General features: G+C 42.1%; 1 protein-coding gene and 1 long non-coding RNA gene across 2 annotated transcripts; one reads left to right on the forward strand and one right to left on the reverse strand.

The window, feature by feature from the left end:
* Positions 1–333: 333 nt before the first annotated feature.
* Positions 334–17,260, forward strand: LOC309797706 (U3 small nucleolar RNA-associated protein 25 homolog). Its single transcript, XM_082646150.1, has 5 exons — positions 334–6,918; positions 8,112–8,294; positions 8,431–8,543; positions 9,258–9,503; positions 15,723–17,260. Exons 1-5 carry the CDS (start codon positions 6,895–6,897, stop codon positions 15,964–15,966), a joined length of 810 nt encoding a protein of 269 aa, XP_082502276.1. The 5' UTR covers positions 334–6,894; the 3' UTR covers positions 15,967–17,260.
* On the reverse strand, positions 16,806–22,609 carry LOC309797707. Its single transcript, XR_014292779.1, has 2 exons — positions 21,683–22,609; positions 16,806–20,787 (listed from the first exon to the last, which is right to left on the reverse strand). It is a non-coding gene; the product is annotated as an uncharacterized lncRNA (long non-coding RNA).
* Positions 22,610–24,191: the final 1,582 nt, after the last annotated feature.

Genomic DNA, 24,191 nt, shown 5'->3' on the forward strand with positions numbered 1-24,191 from the left:
TTACCGTTTGTCACCATACAAAGTTAATGCAATATTATTGACTATATTCCCCATGGCATACATTGGATCCCTGTGACCTGTTCACTTTATAACTGGAAGTTTTATACCTCCTGATCTCCCCCATCCATTTTGCCCACCCTCCAACCCCGCCCTCCCTGCTGGCAACCACCAGTCTGTTCTCTGTATCTATCCGTCTGGTTTTTTGTTTTTTAGATTCCACATATAAGTGAAGTCACATGCTGTTGATATTTGTCTTTGTCTGACTTATTTCACTTACTGTGATACTCTCAAGGTCTATCCTTGTTGTCGCAGATGGCAAGATTTCATTCATCTATGGCTGAGTAATATTCCATTGTGTGTGTGTGTGTGTGTGTGTGTGTGTGTGTGTGTGTGTGTGTACACACCGCATCTTTATCCATTTGTCATCTGTGGACACTTAGGCTGCTTCCATATTCCATATTTTGGCTATTATAAATGTTGCATTGAACGTAGGAGTGCATATATCTTTTTGAATTAGTGGGTTTTTTTCTTTGGATAAACACCCAGAAGTTGAGTTGCTCAATTGTATGGTGATTCTATTTTTAATTTTTGAAGAACATCCATACTGTTTTCCATAGTGGCCACACCAATTTACATTTCCACTAACAATGCACAAGGGTTCCCTTTTCTCCACATCTTTGCCAGCATTTGTTATTTCTTGTCTTTTGGATAAGACCTATTCTGACAGGTTTGAGGTGATATCTCATTGTGGTTTTTTTTCTCTCTGTGCTTTGGTTAATAGCAACTTATAATACATGGTGGCTGTAAGAATTTATAACTCCAAAATCACAGCCTATCATTTTATATTATTTCATTTTGATCACAGCACTTACTAGCCACCTGATACATTCTTCTTTTTTTTTTTTTTTAATTGGAGTAGGTATAGTTGATTTACAATGTTGTGCTCATTTCTGCTGTACGGCAGTGACTCAGTTATACACATATATACATCCTTTTTTATATTCTTTTGCATTATGGCATATCCCAGGAGATTGGATATAGTTCCCTGTGCTATACAGTAGGACCTTGTTGTTTACCCATTCTAAAGGTAATAGTTTGCATCAACTAACCCCAGACTCTCAGTCCATCCCTTTCCCCACCCCTGACCTTGGCAACCACAGGTCTGTGAGTCTGTTTCTGTTTTGTAGGTAGGTTCATTTGTGCCATATTTTAGATTTCATATATACGTGATATCATATGGTATTTGTCTTTCTCTTTGACAGACTCCTCTTAGTATGATAATCTGTAGTTGCATCCATGTTGCTGCCAAATGGCATTATTTTGTTCATGTTTATGACTGAGTAGTATTCCGTTGTATATATGTATCACATCTTTATCCATTCATCTGTCAATGGACATTTAGGTTGTTTCCATGTCTTGGCTATTGTGAATAGTGCTGCTGTGAACATAGGGGTGCATTATCTTTTTGAATTATAGTTTTGTCCAGATATATGCCCAGGAGTGGGATTGCTGGATCATATGGTAATTATATTTTTAGTTTTCCAAGGAAACTCCATACTGTTTTCCATAGTGACTGCACCAACTTACATTCCCACCAACAGCGTAGGAGGGTTCCCTTCTCTCCACACCCTCTCCAGCATTTGTTATTTGTAGACATTTTAATGATGGCCATTCTGACCAGTGTGAGATGGTACCTCATTGTAGTTTTGATTTCTCATTGTGATTTTGATTTGCATTTTCCTGATGAGTGATGTTGAGCATCTCTACATTTGACTGTTGGCTATCAGTACGACTTCTTTGGAAAAATGTTTATTCAGGTCCTCTGCTTTTTTTTTTTTTTTTTTTTTTTTTTTTTTGCTGTACGCGGGCCTCTCACTGTTGTGGCCTCTCCCGTTGCGGAGCACAGGCTCCGGACGCGCAGGCTCAGCGGCCATGGCTCATGTGCCCAGCCACTCCACGGCATGTGGGATCCCCCCGGACCGGGGCACGACCCCGTGTCTCCTGCATCGGCAGGTGGATTCTCAACCACTGCGCCACCAGGGAAGCCCCCTCTGCTATTTTTTTTTTTTTTTTTTTTTTTCTTTTTGCGGTATGCGGGCCTCTCACTGTTGTGGCCTCTCCCGTTGCGGAGCACAGGCTCCGGACGCGCAGGCCCAGCGGCCATGGCTCACGGGCCCAGCCGCTCCGCGGCATATGGGATCCTCCCAGACCGGGGCACGAACCCGCATCCCCTGCATCGGCAGGCGGACTCTCAACCACTGCGCCACCAGGGAGGCCCCCCTCTGCTATTTTTTAATTGGATTGTTTGGGGGGGTTTTTTTGCGTTTTTTTTTTTTTTTTTTGCAGTACGCGGGCCTCTCACTGTTTTGGCCTCTCCCATTGCGGAGCGCAGGCTCCGGACGCGCAGGCTCAGCGGCCATGGCTCACGGGCCTAGCCGCTCCGTGGCACGTGGGATCTTTCCGGACCAGGGCACGAACCCATATCCCCTGCATCGGCAGGCGGACTCTCAACCACTGTGCCACCAGGGAAGCCCCGTTTGGGGTTTTTTGATAATGAGTTACATGAGTTCTTTATATATCTTGGATCTTAACCCCTTACTAGATTTGCAAATATCCTCTCCCATTCAGTAGATTGCCTTTTTGTTTCATTGATGGTTTCCATCGCTGTGCACAAGCTTTTTAGTTTGATGTAGTCCCATTTGTTTATTTTTGGTTTCATTGCCCTTGCCTGTGGAGTCAGATCCAAAAAAATATTGCTAAGACTGTTGTCAGGGAAGTTACTGCCTATGTTTTCTTCTGGGAGTTCTGTGGTTTTCAGGTCTTATGTTCAAGTCTTTAATCCATTTTGAGTTGATTTTTGTAGATGGTGTAAGCTAGTGGTCCAGTTTCATTCTTTTGCATGTAGCTGTCTAGTTTTCCCATCACCATTTGTTGATGAGACTGTCTTTTCTGCATTGTATATTCTTGTCTCCTTTGTCATAGATTGTGACCATATAAATATGGATTTATTTCTGGGCTCTCTGTTCTGTTGATCTGTGTCTGTTTTTGTGCTATTACCGTACAATTTTGATTACTGTAGACTTGTAGTGTAGTTTAAAATCAGGGAGTGTTATACCTTCAGCTTTGTTCTTCTTTCTCATAATCAGTTTGGCTATTCAGGATCCTTTGCAACTCTGTACAAATTTTAGGATTACTCTAGTTTTATGAAAAATGTCATGGGTACTTTGATAAGGATTGCATTAAATCTGTCGATTTCTTTGGGTAGTATGGACTTTGTTTTTGAATTTTATTTATTTCTTTATACAGCAGGTTCTTATTAGTTATCCATTTAATACATATTAGTATATACATGTCAGTCCCAATCTCCCAATTCATCACACCCCCACCCCCACCCCCACTTTCCCCCCTTGGTGTCCAGTATGGACATTTTAACAGTACTAAGTCTTCCCATCTATGAGCATGGTGTATTTTTTCATGTTTCTGTCATCTTTAATTTCTTTCATCAATACCTTGTAGTTTTCCAAGTACAAGTTTTTTACCTTCTTGGTTAGATTTTTTTCTAGGTAGTTTATTCTTTTTGATGCTATTGTAAATGGATTGTTTTCTTAATTTCTCTTTCTAATAGTTCATTATTAATGTATATAAACACAACAGATTTTTGTTAATTTTGTATCCTGCAACATTACTAAATTTATTTATTAGTTCTGACAGTTTTTTGGTGGAGTCTTTAGGGTTTTCTCCATAAAGTATCATGTCATCTGCAAATAGTCAGTTTTACTTCCTCCTTTCCAATTTGGGTATCTTTTATTTCTTTTTCTTGCCTAGTTGCTGTGGCTAGGATTTCCAATACTATGTTGAATAAAAGTGGCAGAAGTGTGCATCCTTGTCTTGTTCCTGATTTTAGAGGAAATGCTTTCAGCTTTTCACCACTGAATATGATGTTAGCTGTTGGTTTATCGTATATGCCTTTGTTATGTTGAGATACGTTCCCTCTATACCCACTTTGTCAACCCATCCTTGCATCCCTGGAATAAATTCTACTTGATTATAGTGTATGGTCCTTTTAATGTATTGTTGGATTCAGTTTGCTAATAATTTGTCAAGGATTTTTGCATCTGTGTTTATCAGGCATAGTAGCCTGTACATTTCTTTTTTTGTGGTGTTTCAGTATCAGGGTTATGCTGGCCTCATAAAATGAGTTTGGAAGTGTTTCCGCCTCTTCAGTTTTTTGAAATATGTTTGAGAAGGATAGGTATTAAATCTTCTTTAAGTACTTCATAGAATTTACCATGAAGCTCTCTGGTCCTGGTCTTTTGTTTTTGGGGAGCTTTTTGATTACTGATTCAATCACATTACTAGTAATTGATCTATTCACATTTTTTCTTCATGATTCAGTTTTAGAAGATTGTGTGTTTCTAGGAATTTATGTATTTCTTCTAGGTTATCTGACTTGTTGGTGTATAATTGTTCGTAGTAGTCTCTTACGATACTTTGTATTTCTGTAGTGTCAGTTATAGCTTCTCTTTCATTTCTGATTTGGGCCCCTTCTCTTTTTTTCTTATTGAGTCTGACTAAAGGTTTGTTAATTTTGTTTATCTTTTCACAGAACCAGCTCTTAGTTTCATTGATCTTTTTTTTTTTGTCTCCATTTCATCTATTCAGTATTTCTCATCTGACTTCTATTATTTCCTTCCTTCTTTGTTGGAAGTTTTTTCCTTTCAGCATATTTGAACATATCATGCCATCTCCTTCTGGACCACAAAGTTTCTGATGAAAAATCAGCTGATATTCTTATGGGGATTCCCTTGTCTGTAATTAGTTGTTTTTCTCTTGCTGCTTAAGATTCCCTCTTTACCTTTGACTTTTAACATATTAATTATAATGTGTCTTGGTATGAATCTCCTTGGGCTCATTTTGTTTGGGACTCTTGGTTCTTGCTGGACCTGAATGTCTGTTTCCTTCACCAGGTTAGGGACATTTTTAGCCATTATTTCTTCAGATAAGTTTTCTGCCCCTTTCTTTCTCTGTCCTCCTTCTGGGACCCCTATAATGTGGGTGTTAGTGCCCCTTTCTCTCTCTTCTTCTGCGACCCCTTAACACCGATGATAGTACACTTGATGTTGTCCCACAGTTCCCTTAAACTGTCCTCATATTTTAAAAATATTTTTTCTCTTTGCTGTTCTGTTGGGGTGATTTCTGCTACCTTGTCTGCCAGGTCACTGATCTGTTCTTTTCTACCATCTAGTCTGCTGTTGATTCCCTCTAGTGTATTTTTCAGTTCAATTATTATAATCTTCAGCTGTGTGAGCTCTGTTTAGAACTTTCTTATATTCTGTCTCTTTCTTGAGTTTCTCACTGTGTTCGTTCATTCATCTCCCAAGTTTGGTGAGCATCTTTAGGACTATGACTTTGAATTCTTTATTGGATAAATCACTTGCATCTGTTTCATTAAATATTTTTTCTGGGGTTTTATCTTGTTCCTTCATTTGGAACATGTTCCTCTGCTTCCTCATTTTGCTTGACTCTCCGTCTTTGTTTCTGTGTATTATGCAAAACAGTTACTGCCCCGTCTTGAAGGAGTGGCCCTGTGTGGGAGATGAACTGTATTTTTAACTTTTTCCTAGTTCTTGGTCATCTTATAAACTCTCTCTGTTTGTTTCACTCCCATGGAGTCTAGAAATGCAGTCCCACCCCCATCTGCCTGAGCCTGGTGCTCAAGGAGTGTCCCCTGTGTGGGCTACATGTGATTGTTGCCTCAGGTCGTGTCCCGCGAGTGGCATGAGATGGGGTAGGCGTGGCTGCTCGTTGTCCATGTTTGTCAGTGCTGCACACAGGCAGTGCAGGGCCGTGGGGTAGGGGGTACTCACCCACCACCACTGTTAGCAACTTAAGAGTGAGAGTGCAAAAAAGTGGCACCCACCAGTGCCATCAAGGTAGAGGGAATTTGTAAAAATGGCATCTGCCAGCATTCTGTCCCCAGAGAGAGTCCCAGCCAACTTCTGCCCCTCTGGTAGATGCTTTAAGATTAGCAAGTGAATCTCCTTCACATATGATCTGGGCTCTTTAAAGACTGCTACTTGTTGCTTAGGAAAGAGATGTGGGCAGGAAATATAAATTTTTGTGATGATAATGTTAAAGCCATAATTAGTGAATATATTTATCCAAAGCTTTATGTAGAGTGAAAGAGAACTTGTGGGTGAATCCAGGGATTTGTTGAAGAGCTCTTTGAATATGGAAAAATAGATAAGGACCAGGTCAGTAATAGAAGTAAGTGTTAAAGTGACAGAAACCACCAGTAAGGAAAAGAACATTTCAAGGAGGGTGTGCTTATGCATTCGTGACAAGAAACACTAAAGTGCCATTGAATTGGTAACTGAGAGCTGTTGGTGACCTTGGCAAGAGTCATTTCAGTGGTGTCCTGAGACTCAGAGGCAGATTGCAGTACATTAAGAAGTGAGTGGGAGATTTTAAAGTAGAGATAATTTTTTGGAAGGTTTGCCAGTGAAGGAAAAGAAGAGGGTGGGAGCTAGAAGGGACCGTAGATGCAAAGGAGGGATGACGATGATGATTTTAATAATTAAAGCAGTTGGAGCACAATTACATGCAAAGGGGAAGATGTGGAAGGTACAAGGGGAGGCTGCAGTTGGAGAGGGTGGAAGCTAATGGCTTGGTGGTGACTCATGAACTGATGTGTGCTTGGCTGTTTTGTGTATAGGGGTGGCAATACTGCAGAGAAGCATCCGACTTTATGCCCCCTTCTATTCGTCAGACATCCTCATTGCCTCCCCTCTGGGCTTGAGGACCATCATTGGTGGAGAAGGAGAGAAGAAGAGAGATTTTGACTTTCTGTCTTGTATTAAGCTTCTCATCATTGATCAAGCTGACATTTACCTGATGCAGAACTGGGAGCATGTCTTGGTAATGCTGGTCATTAACATTTAGAGACAAGAAGCTCAGTGGTTTGAGTCTGAAATGGTTATTAAAGTCCAGATTAAAACTCAGCTTGGAAATGGAAATATTCCACATTTTCCAATTTGAAAACGGGAAATGTTGTCCCCTCTTCTACCCACAAGTTGGTCAGTAAAGTATCCAGAAAGATAAAAATTCTTGTCAACATTTTCAAATCTCCAGAAAAGATTTCTTCCCCTTAAAAGTTGCTTCTAGTAATAGACCAGTTTAGTGTGGTTGGTTGGTTGGTTGGTTGGTTGGTTGGTTGGTTGGCTGATTGATTGAAATCCCTCCTCACCAGGAATGTTTTTATCTAAAATAGTTCCTCCTATTTATGCTCGTTCTCTTTTGTTTGGTCTTCAGTGGAGATGGGAAAACATTGCTCATGATTTCTTAATTTGTGATGTTTTACAGAGAAACGTAAGATGTTTTTGTCCCCCTACTGTAATTTGTACTATAATTTTTTTTCTCCCTCTCAACATACTCTGCAATGTTTTGGGGTTTAGGATTGTGCTTTGGAACAATCCTCATCACAGAACTATAGGTTTATTTTTATAAGGCATGTGAGAATTTACCTTTTCTACAACCCCAGGACTTGGAGTAAGTTTGGGACAGATAAAGGGGAGTACTTATTTATAAAGTAGGGAATAAACTTATAGTACTTGTGACCCTTCAATATACATTACAAGGTAAAAATATGATTAAAATAGAACAGGCATGTCGATGGTTGAGTCATCTTTATTTTGAGCAAAAGGCACATGTAGTCACTCAGGGAATTTTCTAACGTTTTGGGAGCCGAGTCATGGAAGGACAGCAGCTCTGTTTTCCGTGTCATTTCCCTTCTTGTCCAAGTCTGGAACTGAGTTGCTTATAGAGTGACCAGAGTGGCATTTCAGAATTTCCTTTAAAAGAAATATTCTGTATAGGTAGCATCTTGATCCTTTTTGAGAGATCCACAAGGTGGCCAGTTTGAGCTTTTCTTCTTGTTCGCTTGACTATGGGCAAGTCACTCACCCATCTGAGCCTGTTTTCTTGTTGTAATTTGGGAGATGATAGTATCTACTTCATGGGGTTAAATAAGATGATGGGCTTATAGAAAGGTTAGCAACGCCCAACAGGTAAGTGTTCAATAAGTATTAATGGAGTATTACTTCTGCTCAAAGCATTTGATGAACCACATGAACCTACTGCCCTTGGACTCACATGGGGTGGACTTTTCTCGAGTGCGCATGTGGAACCTCAATAATTGGTCCAAGTACTATCGTCAGACGCTGCTGTTTGGGGCCCTGCAGGATGCCCAGATCAACTCTGTGTTCAACAAGTACTGCGTCAATGTGCAAGGCCAGGTGGGTTCTCTCCTTCTTTCTCTGAATTTTCATGAAGTATTGTGTATTGTTTGGGTCATGAGGCAGAAGGAGAGGACAGCATTTGGTCAACAATGGGGATAGCTCACTTCCTAATGTTCTCACTGACTCCTGGCAGGTGGCTGTGAGGAACGTCCCGATGACAGGCTGCATCAGTCATGTCCTGGTGCAGCTCCCACATGTCTTCCAGAGGATGGAACCTGAAAACCTAGCTTCAGTGATTGATGCCAGGTACATTGGATCCCTGGGGGTCACAGAGAGGGATTTTACTTGGGCATTCAAATTTAGAATTGTATTCCACGTTGGCTTTCTTAGTTACCATTTACGAAATGAAATGAGATAATTGAATCCAATCATGCCATTGACAGAGGAGGACACTGAAGGCCAGAGAAATGGTGTGTTGTCCTAGTTCCAATAGTGTCAGGGTTAGTAAATCAAGGGTACTTTCCCCTAGACTGTGGCATTTTTAAATTACATTAATTTTTTAATGCCTCATGTCAACAACTTAATTCTAAGCCCTTCAGGGCAAGAACTGTTTTTCTAATTCTCTATGTAATTTCCCCGTCTTCTCATTGTGTTTAGTCAGGGGACCCATGGTAGCAGAATGGTGCTTAACACATGGTAGGTGTTCAGTAATTATTTGTTGACTGACTGATTGACAACTGAATGAATGAATGAATGATACAGTTACGTACTTCCTAGAATAATTCTCTGGGATATACCAGCATCACATCTATCCTTTATGATGAATAGTGTTGGCACTTACTTTTTGATGCGCTTAACAAGTTTTATCCCTATATAATCTCTTTGCAATGAGGTAGGCCAAATTGGCCTCTTAGGGGAGGTAGAAGGAGATTGTGACTTGCCCAGGGTCATGCAGTTGGCAGTGACACTATGGCTCACCTCTAGACCACTGACTCTCTGCCCTTTGCCTTTCCAAATCAGGTTTAACTTTTTCGTCAACAAGATTTTGCCTCAGTATCGTGATGCAGTCACGTCTCACACGCTTATCTATGTCCCCTCCTACTTTGACTTTGTGCGTCTCCGAAATTACTTCAAGGAGGAGGAACTGAACTTCACTCATATCTGCGAGTACACCCAGAAGTCTGGTGTCTCCAGGGCCAGACACTTCTTCCTTCAAGGAGAGAAGCAGTTCCTGCTCCTCACAGAGCACTTCCATTTCTACAAAAGGTAAAGTAGGGCCAGGTTTCAAGTGTCCTCTCTGGAGGGTCTGCTTCCAAGTGCATGGTGGGCTTTGCTGTGTTATAAGGTCCTCCCTTGCTTCACCTCCTGCAGACAAGCCAGAGTCTGGGGGGCTGGACAGACTTTTCTTGATTGGTTGGTTGGTTTTCTTTCAAAATGGGCATTGTTGGAAAAGGTGGTAGAAACGAATGAGTGACTACAGCATAACCTGTATACAGATCTGGAGTGGGTCCATACTTAGGGTACCTCCTGTAGCTGTGGGTATACCCCTCAAGAAGGATATTACAGAGTTGAGCAGCTCTCAACTGAATACAGGAAAGGGAGGAACCTGTCGTAGAAGCACAGATGAAACACCTGGGGACTGTGTGGTCTGTGGAGATGGAAGTTGAGTACAGGGTCAGTGTTCAGAAAGCTCTCATTTGTCCTGAGGCAGTGCACACACACTTCTGCACCAAGGAGAACCAGGACTAAGGGGCTCCTTGAAGTTTAGGAGAAGCAAAAGGTGAGGGGCTTAGAGGTGACTATTTAAGGGCTTCAGGGTTTGCTTCTTGCTGGCATCATTATTTGCTTTGTTCCAGTGAGTTGTTGTTTTCATTCATGTTGGAAATGGTATTTTGGGGGAGTTTGCACTCAGCAGGTCTAAAGAGCCCTTAGTTTTCCAAAAGCTTGATACATCAATGCAAGTCCTTTAAATGAAGTGGATGGATTGGAAAACTTCCCAGCGTGATTGTCTGTAGCAAGAGTGAGCTAAGCTGGGATGAGGACTGCTCTCAAGTAGCAGCTTTTCAAGGAGAGGGCATGATGTCAAAGGAGCCCTTTCTCTTAAGTAGGCAGGACAGTCTTCTGTCTTACACTGTTCATTTATTGACCAAACTGTTTTGTCCCCAAAGTCACTATAAAGACAAACCGAACACGTGCCATTAGCTTTGTACCCTGGACCAGGTTAGTGGGTGTTTAAGTTGAATGGAGATAATCTGCAACTGCCAATTATCTCAAGGTTCCCAGCTATAGATTTTTTTGCTTGAGAGGTCACCAAGGTGATGATGGGTATTTTGATCTGCAGTGTCTTTGTGATTTGATTTTTTCATTTGACCTTGGGAAAAGTACATGTATTTTACACTTTAGTATCCAGCTTTAAAATTCTGTATTTATATTCTCTATGGAAGTAGGCCGTGTTAGACATATTGCAGTTCATTTGTGAGCTAGCAAAAAACTTTCATCCTGAGGATTTGTTTTCTTTGGGGAGATGAAACCAGTAGAATCTTAGGATGGGATGGGCATTTGGTCATGATGGCCCTCCTGAGGGGAGGACAGTTCACAGTTCTTTCTCTGAGCATTATCAGTGGGTTAGCACAGGAAGGATTCTTAAGCAGGGGGCAATCAGAAACTCTGGAGGTAGGATTTCTGGAGGTGGGAAACGCTAGTGGGGTGTTTCTGAGTGCTCCCTGCCCCAGGGAGAACCCCAGTTATAGAAGTAACAGACCTCGCCTTTATAGACTGTATGCAGGAGCCAGCCTTGCAAGTCAGTTGTGGTTGCCTCATTTATCTTTAACAGTTGTCAGGTAACATAGACATCGGGAATGTCCTTAGTTTTGGGTCCTGTCACAGTGTTACGCCATATTTGTAGGGGTCACCGAAGACCCAAAGCACATACAGGAGAGGAGGAAGGCAGGGGAAGAGGTGCAGAAGACCATGGGAATTGTTACTAACTGCCCCTCTGAAGAGGTTCTGGTCACGTGCTCTTATTTCCAGGAGATGCCTAGTCTCTACTGTGCACGAATTGGTCCTAAGAGAGATTTTCTTGGGTTTTAAATATAATACCTATTGGAATTGGTTTTGTTGTTTTATTTTGCTTTAAAAATACTCTCATTATAAGAGTATTACACAATTATTGTAGAGAACCTAGAAAATCTAGGTTAAAAAAATGGGATCACCTATCATCTTACTGATATAAATACCCATTTTGGTGTATTTCTTTCCTGTCTCTTTGATGTAAAAAACATGTGCACGTGCACACACACACAGACACAGGCATTTTAAAAAGGACACCAACATTGGGATCACAGTGTACACATTTGGATTTTTCTTTCTTTTATCTTGAATGTTTTATGTGCTTATTGAAAAAAAGCTTAAATAAGTTAGCATTTTGGTATATACTTGTATGTTATGGATGTATTTTTAAGTTAATATATATATATAGTTCTACTATATCCTGCCCCCGCTCCAACTTTTTATTTGGGAAGATTTCATTTCAAAAGACACTGTAAGACTATCCCAGTGAACATCTCTAACTCCTTCCACTTAGGCTTCACCAGCTGTTAGCATTTTGCCACATTCTCATGCACCCACATTCTCTGTCTCTCCTTCTCTCTTTCCACTCACATCTCTTATTTTTTCTTCCTGAACCATTTGAGAGTAAATTATGGGAGGCTTCGTGACACTTAACTCCTAAATCTTTCAGCCTGTAGAGCTTAAAAACAACATTCTTTTATCTAACCACAACACCATTAACATACCACTTGACATTACTGCAGTAATACCATCTAATATTTAGTCTGTATGCAAATTTTCCTAGTTGTTCCCAAAATGACTATTACAGCTGCTTCTCACCACCCACCCCCCGCTCCAATCCAGGATTTAGTTAAGAATCCTACGTTGCATTTGCGTGACATGTTTCTTTAGTCTATTTTAGCAGTTCTCAAGCAGGAGCAGTTTTGCTCCCCAAGGGACATTTGGAAATATCTGGAGACATTTTTGGTTGGTACAGTTGGAGGGTTACTCTAGTGGTCTAGTGGTTCAAGCGGGTCAAGGCCTGGGTGCTGCTAGACGTCCTACAGTGCACAGGACAGCCCTTACACCAAAGAATTACCTGGCTTAAAATGGCAGTAGTGCCAGGGTTAAGAAACCCTGATCTAGAATAATTCTCTGCCTTTGTTTCTTGCTGTGATACTGATATGTTTTGAAGAGTCCAGTCCAGTTTCCTATAGAATGTCCCACATCTGGATTTGGCTGTTTTCTTATTATTTAGATCAGTGTTCCCAAACTTTGCTACATATTAGAATCCCCTTGGGGAGCTTTTAAAAATCTGAATGCCCTGGTCATACCCCAGTATCAATTAAATCATGGTGTTTGGGGATGGGGACCAATTACAGGTATTTTTAAAAAACAAATAGGTGATTCAGTGAGCATTAGAGTTCGGGGACCAAAGATTTAAACATAATTTTAGTAAGAATTCTACATAGAGGATATTGTGTACTTCCCCCTGCATCTCCTCAAGAGGCCCAGGGTGTCAGTTTGTCCCATTTTTGGTGATACTAAATGTAATCACTTGGTCAAGGTAGGTCTGCTAAATCTTTACATTGTAAAAATACCTTTTCTGTGTAATTATAAGTAATCTTTAAGGTGTGTATAGCATCCTTTTTAATGGTTGCATAGTGTTACATTGTATGGGTATATAATTAACCCAGTTTCCTTTTAATGGGCATATTGATTTGTTGTTTTCTGTTATTATATACAATAATGCCAAGAGCATCCATATGCGTAGTTGATGGCATAGTTGCCTAGGCATTTCCTTAGGATAAATTTGGAAAGGAAAACTTATTTGTTCAAAAGCTGTACCCAGTTTAAAATTTGCTGTGTGTTGCCACTCCCATCTTCTCCCCTCCCCGGTGAAATACACACTCACAATAATTTATACTCCATTAGCCTATTTCTGTAAATTCTGTAAATATTTCTGTAAATTCTCCTTTTTTCCAGTGACTTGATAGTCAAAATGATACCTCATGGTTTTAATGTCTTTTTCTTGCTTTTCTGTGTTTTTTGTAATTGTCAGTTGAACGTAGTGCCTGAGTAAGTAGCTGGCCTGGACGCCTCTTCTGTCAGGCCACTAGCGTGGCAGTTGTGAATCTAGTTAGGATTTGGTTGTTACCGTCGTTGCCTTCTATTTACCACAAACTGCCAGTTCCTCCAGCAGACAGTGGCCCACTGTGGGGCCCAGTGCTGGAGGGCCTTGTCTCAGTGTCCTGCTCCCCTCTCAGCTTTCACCATGCCCTGCACCCCTGTGCCGAGGGAGAGCCTCTCCCACGCTCCGGCCCCTCCCCCAGCAGCAGGCTGCTCCTGCTCGCTCCTCCCCTAAGGCTTGAAGTGGGGCAGTTGTTCTCCTCCTGGTCCAGCTCAGATGCAGGCAGGTTCTGTCCATCCTGGGCTTTGGAGCTGGCGCTTTCTCAGGGCTCCTGCACCACCCTCCATGGTGGCCAGCCTCTGCCTTGTTCTACGAGGGGTCTTGGTGGGGAAGAGTTCCCTGCATCTCTGCAGTGGTGGCAAACATCTGCTTACATCAGTGCAGGATCTTGGGCTGAACAGGCTTCATGCCCTTTCCCCAGTCTTCATGCCCTTTCCCCTTTCCCCAGACTGCTCTTCTGACTGGATGTAAGTCCTGTGGTGGGGAGGGATGGGGTGAGGGGTTAATGCTCCTCCCTTAGGGCACACAGTTTTGCTGCTTCTGACTCCACCCTGGCAGTTGACCTTTGCCCCCTCACTGGCTTCAGGCTTTAGCTTCATATACAACATGGCTCTGGGAAGAGAGTGAGTTTTCATGTCTGCACCACCATCGGGGTCTCTCAGGTCTTCTGCCTTGCGTCCAGCCTTTCCAGGGCTCCCAGTGGAGACCTTTGGAAAAGCCATCATGACTGTGAAGTAAAGGAGTGTCCGGGAATCCCAGGGATTCTGAACTGTCATGCAAGCCCATAATTGCCCTTTAAGAACTTGTTAAAAGTGTAGCTTTTTTCTTCCTACCCACTTTCTTAGCAGCTGCCCTCTTCCCCACTGTGCTCTGCCAAAGGTGAAGTGGTTCATATGTCCTGTCTTTCTTCAGACCATCTTGTCACTCTTTGGAATTCAGTCAGTGATGGGCTGAAGCTGGCTCATACCAGCTCTTAAGGTATGGTTGCACATCTCTTCCCAGTTCCAAGTTCAGCAACATGACACTGGTAGCTTGAAATGGAGTATTTACACCACAGAAATTGGCAAATGCTTCAAATCAGCACCTATCCTCCCCCACTGAGAATCAGTTGTTAAACACACACCAGGGCACCGTTGAATCCGTTCACTTGGTTGCCCTGTGACATCAGCTGTCTAGGCTCAGGAAAAGGAACACTGTTGTAGATTATCTTTTTCTTGTTAGCACGGGAGCAGTATTCTCTTGAGTTTTCTACATACTAAGCAGAAATGGAACTCTGTGTTTGTTTTGATAACTACTGAGGCAGAACTGTGTTTTTTCAACATCATTAGCCATTAAAATTCCTTTATGGAAAGAGGATGTGGAAAGCTGATCCAAGTAATGGGCTGCAGTTATATTTTGGGAGAGGAGGGTCTCCAGAGAGATCAGGATGAGCCAAGGGATAAAAAGACAAGGAAAACTTACCGTCCATGAATAAAATAAAATTCCCGAGGGAGTCTGACATCAGCCCTGTATGAGAGTCTTAACAGGAAAAATCAGAAACTTGTCAACGTATAAAATCTTTGGTCATGGAGCCCAAGAGGGAATGATTGATCTCAACCCGAACCGTAAGGCGCGTCCCTAGGGTCTGCACCCCCCCCACACCATGCAGCCCTGTGCAGCAGGGAAAGAAGCGAGGAAGCTGTTGAAATTAATTGCCTTCCCATAATGCCTAATGGGTCCTCGGGCAGGATTTTGTAAATGGGTGAACTTGGGACATCTGCCATGGAGTTAACATGTCTACAGAATGACAAGAAAAGACTAATGGGAGTGCATTTACAGTTTATGCTGTTTATTTTATGTACTGGGTCTGGTCTGACCTCATCTCCATTACAGAACACTGTTTTGCCTGATTATAATTAGGATAATGTTAAATTGGAAATGCCTGCTTTTCAAATTTTCTGCGACAGATTTCTAATCCTTGTCTACTATTCTTCCCCACCCTACCTCAGTCTGCTCAGATTAGGCTCAAGAAGTGCAAATTCATTTTATCATTATCTTAAGCCAAACATTAGGAATTCAAATACACTGTCACAAAAAATGAGCCCCTCCAGCTCAAATTTGAGTAACTTTTGGTCTGTGTGTTATTTGTGCCATGGTCTTTCTCCTTGCATGAAACAGCGAGAGTGACTATGTCCCTGTAAAACTCTTCGGTGGCTTTTCCATAAAATTTCTCATGTAGACATAGCCTCTCTTTCTCCTTCTAACAGATACACAATAAAAGGCATCAGGAACCTAATTTTCTATGAACTGCCAACATATCCCCACTTCTACAGTGAAGTCTGTAACATGCTGCAAGCCGCCACCAGAGGAGAGGAAGCTGCCTGGACCTGCACTGTCCCCTACTCCAAGTACGATGCCCAGAGGCTGTCTGCTGTGGTCGGGGTGGAGCGGGCTGCACAGATGCTGCAGTCCAAGAAGAACGTCCACCTTTTCATTACTGGAGAGAGATGAGAATTGGTTGGACAGGAAATGGTGTTTGGTGTGATATGTCATGCTTGATTCTGTGTCTCTTGGACCTGATTCTGATCACTTACACAAAGAAGGGCTGCAACAAGGAAGGAGCACCAGGCAGGTTCTTAGCAGATACTTCTTTCTTTTCAGACCATATATACCTGAAAAGTTCCGTGTAAACCAGATTTTGGTAAAACCCATCTTTCAGAGGTCAGGGGAGAGCTCATGGAACTCTGAGAAGTTGATAGAAGGAATCTTCTACTTGTGAATTTTTTTGTACGCCATAAATTCTTTTGTTGTGATTTCACCTCTAATTTATTACACTTGGTAAACTCTTTCAGATTTGCCTGTTTCTATTGGACACCTTCTTAAAGTGAGGCATGCATTTCTTTGCTTGTGAGAACTGGTTATGAGAAATTGGAATACTTCTTGCTGTTGAATATCATCTTAGTTTTGGATCGCAAAGGTTTTGCAAAACTGTTATTTTTCCCCAGCCAAACTTTTTTAAACCTTAAATATTCTATTTTAATTCAACCTAGAAGAGCACATTCGTTCACTGATCTTTTTTTAACTCCTAAATGTTTTAATGAAAATATATACTTAAAAATCACATTATATAAAATAACATGAATTTCTACCTTATTTCAAGAAATAATTTTATGAAATTCTTGATGTCACAAATTCATCGTCAACATCACTGTCTTCATTGCTATAGTCATTTTTTAAGTCATATAACATAAAAAGGAAAAGAAGTTACACTTTTAAAAACATTTTTAGGGAGTTCCCTGGCGGTCCAGTGGTTTGGGCTCGGCGCTTTCACTGCCGAGGCCCAGTTTCAGTTCCTGGTCAGGGAACAAAGATCCTGCAAGCTGCACAGCGTGGCCCAAAAAAAAAAAAAAAAAAAAAAAAAAAAAATTGAACTATTCCTCAGACAGAAAAATTACCAATTCAGAACCTGAATCATCTGAAAATAAATTGCCAAGTTGCTGGGCCTGTCACTCCTAAAAATCACTCCTGAATTTAGTATGTATTTCATGTAAACAAGGACATTTTTCTATGTAACCTCAAAACCACCGTCAAATCAGGAAATTGCCACTAATCCTTGGGCCCCATTCAGATTTTGCCAAATGTCCCAATAACAACCTTTATAGCAAAAGGATGCAGTTCAGAGTTACATACTGCTTTGAGTTGTCATATCTCTGTAGTGGCCTTTATTCTGAATGGTACCTCAGCTGTTTCTTGGCTTTCTTGACCTTTTTTTTAATTTTTAAATTAAAAAAAAAATTTAAACATCTTTATTGGAGTATAATTGCTTTACAATGGTGTGTTTCTGCTTTATAACAAAGTGAATCAGCTATACATATACCCCCGTATCTCCTCCCTCTTGCGTCTCCCTCCCACCTTCCCTATCCCACCCGTCTAGGTGGTCACAAGGCACCGAGCTCATCTCCCTGTGCTATGCGGCTGCTTCCCACTAGCTATCTATTTTACACTTGGTAGTGTATTATAAATCCATGGCACTCTCTCACTTCGTCCCAGCTTATCCTTCCCCCTCCCCATGTCCTCAAGTCCATTCTCTACGCCTCCGTCTACCTAGCCTGCCCCTAGGTTCTTCAGAACCTTTTTTTTTCTGATTCCATATATATGCATTAGCATACGGTATTTGTTTTTCTCTGACTTACTTCACTCATGTATGACAGTCTCTATGTCCATCCACCTCACTACAAATAATTCAATTTCATTTCTTTTCATGGCTGAGTAATGGACGTTGACACTTTAGAAGATTACAGGCCAGTTACTTTGGATGGTGTTTCCTGTCAGATTAGGTTAGGTTAGGTTTAGTTTATGCATCTTTGGCAGGAGCAGCATAGAAGCAATGCTGCGTCTTCCTCGCTGCATCTCTTCAAGCGGTGCATGATTTCCACCTGTCCCATCATTATGACACTAACTGACCACTTGTTTAAGGTGGTGCTTGCCAGACTTTTCCACTATAGAATCACTCATTCCCCCTTTATTAATTTATATTAATATTACAAGTATGGATTCTTCAGTTTTTATTCAGTGGGTTGTAATTGGTTATTATCGTTATTCCTTTAGATGCTTAAATGGTCTCAGATGTGGCCAGCAGGAACACCTTCAAGCTGGCTCCTGTGTCGTCTTGACACATCCCCCTTTAACTTGGGCATTTCTTTATTTTCTGACACTATAAGACATTCCAAGTTTGTCTTGTACTTTCCCTATTCCAGCCCTGCTTGCTTTAGTGGAAAATTACCTTAAAGCGAAGATTTGAGTGCTAAGTGTACCCAGTACTGTTGTGGAGCCACTGGTCCCAGGCCATCTCAGTGGTCAGAGTTTGGGAATATCTGCATGTGTGTATATGTATACACATACCTATGTGCCCATGACATCTAAATTTATTTCTGTATCCATATATTGAAAACCATGAATTTACACCTTACCTCCAATTTCAGACTAACAACACAGGGTTCCTTTTGTTTTCTCCCTTTCCAAACTTGTAACTCCCTTGTCAGATAGACATGTGGCTCCCATTAGGCTCAGTGGAACAACCCATATTGGTACAGATTTTCTTCCTCTTGGACATGCTTAAAATTGCTCATCAAAAAAAAAAAAAAGTGAAATCACTTTTGGGGTACTTTTCCTGCTAGATAGTTAAATAGGCATTTTTATTTGTCTCTCAACATGGAGAGTAGAACTATTCATTCCATATATAGATGGGTTCCTAAAGTTTTGCAAATTTATAGGCTTAAGCCAGCCAAACTCATGGTACAAAGAACATTTTCTTAAATATATATTTTTAAAATGGAGTATAGTTGATGTACAATGTTGCATTAGTTTCAGGTGTACAGCAAAGCAAATCAGTTATACATGTATCCACTCTACAAAGAACTGTCTTATCCATAGAGTGCCCTGTGGTTATTGGCATATTTGTGCTGTGTTTACCATAGAGCCTGTGTATTATGAGAAAAGAAACGAGTTATTTGCCTAGTTCAGAGATATGAGGAAGAAGGGACTCTGATTACCCCCATCTTCTATTTCCATATTCTTTTCCCTGTGAATTGTAGCTAATTCATGGCTTTCATTATCACTATTCACAAGACTCTCAAATCTCCATCTTCTCTGGACCTCCACTCACATGTGAGCCTGGATTTCAAGTCTATGTATAGCCCCAGAAATACATGTTTTTTTTAAGCATCCCTACTGATTTTAATGCTAGCTTGTAGCCAGCTAACTGCTTCTCGCCTACAGAGAACACTGAGGGTTTCAAGTGCGAACCAAGCAGTATTGCTTCTGTTCCTGGATCAGCACCTGGGAAAGAAGGTAAGCCTCAGCAGTGGCGCTGGCTCCTGAGTTGATTGCAAAGAGTTGACTTTTTGGAGTGGTTTCATCAAAAGCATGCCTTAACGTCAGGTCTCTCACACAAAATAAGGGAGAGAAGAGGGTCTACTGGACCACGGATAACAACACCTGAGCTGGAATTATACACAATCTTGATATTTCTTAGCAAGGCTCATCTTCAGCAAGCAAGTACCTATATAGTGCTGGTAGAAAACAGACAAAGGAATGGTCCCAATCCTGGGAAGAGGTAGAATTTTAAGGGAGGAAGAGGAACTTAACCAGAAAGTAAGAGTTTTAAACTTTTTTTTTCTTCCCATAGTAATAACAACTTAGCACTTTTCTCTTTGAGGGGAAAAAAGCTTTGAGTCATGAATGCTTTCTGCAGCTGGCTGCACCATATGCAGTATTCAAAAGACAAGAACTAGCTAATCATAGAGAACCAGCGGCAGCTTAACAGCCCTCTGCTGGCTTCCAAAGGGCTTATAATTGAGTGCAGATGGTCCCGGCAGGATGGGTATGAATCCCTGCTGACTCCTCACATCCCAGAGGGCCAAGGGGGGCTCATGAAGCCTCCCAGCCCTGATTGTGCCCTCGTGGGAGCCACTGAGGAAGGAGGGGAGGCAGGTGGTGTGAGAGCCTGCTGGCTGCCTCCTGCCCAGCCTTCCCTTGGCTGTGTGGACAGATCTTCAGGCTGCAGAGTGTAGCTTTGATGAGTCTAGGGTCTCAAGATTATAGAAGTCCTGGGGTAAGGGAGCAGGGTTGGGGGTTCTTTATACTCATTGGAAGAGCCTCATCGTGTAACCTGCAGGTGGCTGCAGGGCGCCAGAGCCTCACGGAGGAGGGGTGTGGTGGGCACTGCACAGACTGCTGCTTTCAGGGAGCATCCTCCTGGGGGTGGGGCCCTCACAGCCGGCCCGGCCTCTCCTTCCCATCTCTTTCCCAGCTTCTCTCTTTAAAGGAGTCATGGTAGTCATCCTTGCACCATTCACAAAAAGCTTTTCTGGCTTTTCTAGCTAAACAATTCTAAACAAATTTCAGTCTCATTCAAAAAAAAAAGAACTTTTCTAGCTAAGTAGAATTCTAAACAAATTTCAGTCTGCTTTTAATACCAGAGTCAGTGAATTGGGAGTAGATACACAGATAATCCAAAATTCATGTAGTCTTTGGAGGGAGAAAGAGAGAATGAACCTACCACGTCTAGCTGACAGCACAAAGTGCATTTCTTTCTAAAGACCTGTATTTCTTCCTCTTATACCATATGCTCTAGCCAGAGCTGCAATAAAATTCTATGTATTTTATGTCCTGTTTCTGAGCTGAACACGCGTTCCTATCCCCTCATCGATTGCCTTGTTTCTGTGAGGACCCTCCTTTCTTCAGATGTGGGAAGGAGTTCTCTCTGCATTGCTTGCATCTCAGTATAATTCCTGGATTTGCCTTTCACCTCTGGCCACGTTGCCATCATTCCTGTGGGAGGGAGGTGAGAGCATGAGAAAGAACAGAGGTCTGGACCTCAATCAAACGGGCTGGCTGTCTCAATAGTTAAGAGTCCTATGCGTCAAAGGAGTCAGGGCTGAGATTGGATTGCTACAAGGCTTGCTCGCCCTGCACAGAGAAATCTGAACCTGGTGGGCAGCTCCACCTAGGTGTCACCCTCACTGCTGGGCGGAACACCTGCACTTGCTTGTCCTCCTGGCTCCCACAGTGGGCGGGGCATGGCACAGTCCGGGCCAAGTTGTCATGGTCTTCAGGCTTGGGCCTCTGCAGCTGGCTGGGACTGGTGGGAGCTGTAGCCTCAGCTGACAAGGGCAAAGAAGGCAGTCTTTGCTGCTTGGCTGATTTGGAAGCTGTGCCGAATTCCTGCCCATCTGTTCTCCCAACTGAGCCAAGGCCAAAGCTGTCTAGCTCTTGCCAACCCAGGGAATGACATGGAGCCCTGTGTCCTGCAGCCCTCATTCTCACTGCACCCTGCAGCCCCTCTCATCTGTCAGTTTGACTCCCCACAGAGATGGCCCTGGGCTCACAGCTGCTGTTTGCCCACAGATGCTCATGGATTTCTGCCTTTTGTGTTCATCATTTTTCAAAACCAGCCCTGAGCTGGGTGCTGACACCAACATTACCACCAACCCACTGTGGCTCTGTGCAGGTCCTCCTGGCCACCTCTCAGCTTTCTCATCTTTAGAAAGCGGGGTACAATCTCCACTATCCTGACAGAGGGACATGAGAGAAAGTAGAAGAGACTGCTGTTGTTTGCCCTGTACTCGCCTCCTACTTCCCTAGTAAGAGGACCCTGGATTTTATTGGGTGACAAAGTGCCCAGTCCCCCTTGCGGTAGGGTGTGGCCAGGGAAAAGAGCACTAACCTTGGGGCAGACTCTTAGGAGAGCTCTTTGAAACTGGTAGGAACACCACTTTTTCCTCTTGCTCTTCCCTTTTTCCTGCCTGCAACACAGAAGTGATGGTGGAGCCAAAGGGCAGAAGGAGCCTGGCTCTCAGGTCATATCCTGAAGCTGCATCCCAGCTCTGCATGGTCTCTCTTCACACTTTTCTGTGAAAACCTAAATCCCTCATTTGTTTCAGCCACTGAGGCCAGGCAGTATTGTTGGCCTCAGGCTGTACTGCCAAGTCCTAACGGCTACAGAGGACAAAAATGGGATCACAAGTCCTGAAGTCCAAAGGCTCTGCCTATTCTTTCTTCTTTCTTCTTGTCTCTGCAGGAACCAGCATAGAGATTGTGCTTCAAGGTTGACGCCTGGCCATTTGGTGACAGTGCGGAGTGAGCGCTAAGACGTGTCTGGCTTTGTGCCATCACTTCCGTCATCTCCAATCCAACTGGATCTGTAAGAATGAGGGAGGACATATGTCTCCTCATAGGGTTTATGGAAACTGATGGTGGCAGAAAAATAACTGGCAAGAAAACAGACTTCAATTCTCTGAAAGTCGGCGACCACCTGCTTTTCATTTCTTCAGGTGTATTTCAAAGCAAAACTAGGAAATGGGTCCAGATCCCCAGTTTGGTAGCAACTTAGAGGTCTTGTGGTCCAATCTGCTGCTTGACCCCTGAGTCGCCTATAGGTTGTCTCTGAGAGGGAGATCAGCTCAGTGCGTCGTGACCACCTAGAGGGGTGGGAGGGAGAAGCAAGAGGGAGGGGATATGGGGATATATGTATATGTATAGCTAATTCACTTTGTCATACAGCAGAAACTAACACAACATTGTAAAGCAATTGTACTCCAATAAAGATGTTAAAAATAAAAACAGGACTATCATACAGAGTGAAGTAAGTCAGAAAGAGAAAAACAAATATATATTAACATATGTGGAATCTAGAAAAGTGGTATAGATGATCTTATGTGCAAAGCAGAAATAGAGACACGGATGTAGAGAACAAATGTATGGTTCCAAGGGAGAAGGGGCGGTGGTGGGATGAATTGGGAGATTGGGATTGACATATATACACTATTTTTTTAATACTTTTTTTAACATCTTTATTGGAGTATAATTGCTTTACAATGGTGTGTTAGTTTCTGCTGTATAACAAAGTGAATCAGCTGTATGTATACATATATCCCCATAGCCCCTCCCTCTTGCATCTCCCTCCCACCCTCCCTATCCCACCCCTCTAGGTGGTCTCGAAGCACCGAGCTGATGTCCCTGTGCTATGCGGCTGCTTCCCACTAGCTATCTGTTTTACACTTGGTAGTGTATATATGTCCATGCCACTCTCTCACTTCATCCCAGCTTACCCTTCCCCCTCCCCATGTCCTCAAGTCCATTCTCTATGCCTGTGTCTTTATTCCTGTCCTGCCCCTAGGTTCTTCAGAACCATTTAAAAAAAATTTTTTTTTCTAGATTCCATATATATGTGTTAGCATACGGTATTTGTTTTTCTCCTTCTGACTTACTTCACTCTGTATGAGTCTCTAGGTCCATCCACCTCACTACAAATAACTCAGTTTCGTTTCTTTTTATGGCTGAGTAATATTCCATTGGACATATATACACTATTAATACTATGTATAAAATAGATAACTAATGAGAACATACTGTATAGCACAAGGAACTCTACTCATTGCTGTGTGGTGACCTAAATGGGAAGAAAATCCAAAAAAGGAGATATATGTACATGTATAGCCGATTCACTTTGCTGTACAGCAGATACTAACACAACACTGTAAAGCAACTATATGCCAATAAAAATTCATTAAAAGAAATAACAGGATCTGAACCCAGGTAGTATGATTCCCCCAAACCCACACTGTTTTTCACTAGTTGATGCTTCTCTAAAACAAAAACAAAAAAGCACTCAATAGATTGTAGCTATTATTATTACTACCCCTTTAAAAGGAGAGATCTGAAATTGTTGAACTCTTAAAAAGACAGAGGATTATAATGCTTTCTTGGTGGTGGTAGCGTTGTTATAAACAAACACTAAGTTGTTTTGTATGCCACCCTTCTGGATTGTATGACATTCTAAAGGGCGGTCTAGGCTTCTGAGAAGCTTAATGCCTCATATAGCAGATGATTATTGAAGGCATATTTTTAACTTGTTTGCTGCTCTGTTTATCCTTGGTCCATCGAGCTTTACCCAGGGAAATTAAGTTCTTAATATCAGGCCAAATAAAAATTAAGAAGATACCTTTTCTTGAAACATGCACCTACACGGAAAAGCAGCATAACAGTGTTTAAAATCATGGACACTGAAGCAAGCCTTCAGGCCTGGGTTCAAATCTTTGCTTTGCTACTTTCTAGTGATTTTTATGAAATTCCTTAAACTCTCTGTGTCTCAGTAGCCACATCTGTAAAATGGGCTTATGGTAATAGTAATGCCTGTCTCTAGAGTTGTTATAATAATTAAGTTACTTAAGCCA

This window comes from Mesoplodon mirus (assembly GCF_964341445.2).
Source record: "Mesoplodon mirus genome assembly, contig: HAP1_SCAFFOLD_901, whole genome shotgun sequence".
Classification (NCBI taxonomy): Eukaryota; Metazoa; Chordata; class Mammalia; order Artiodactyla; family Ziphiidae; genus Mesoplodon; species Mesoplodon mirus.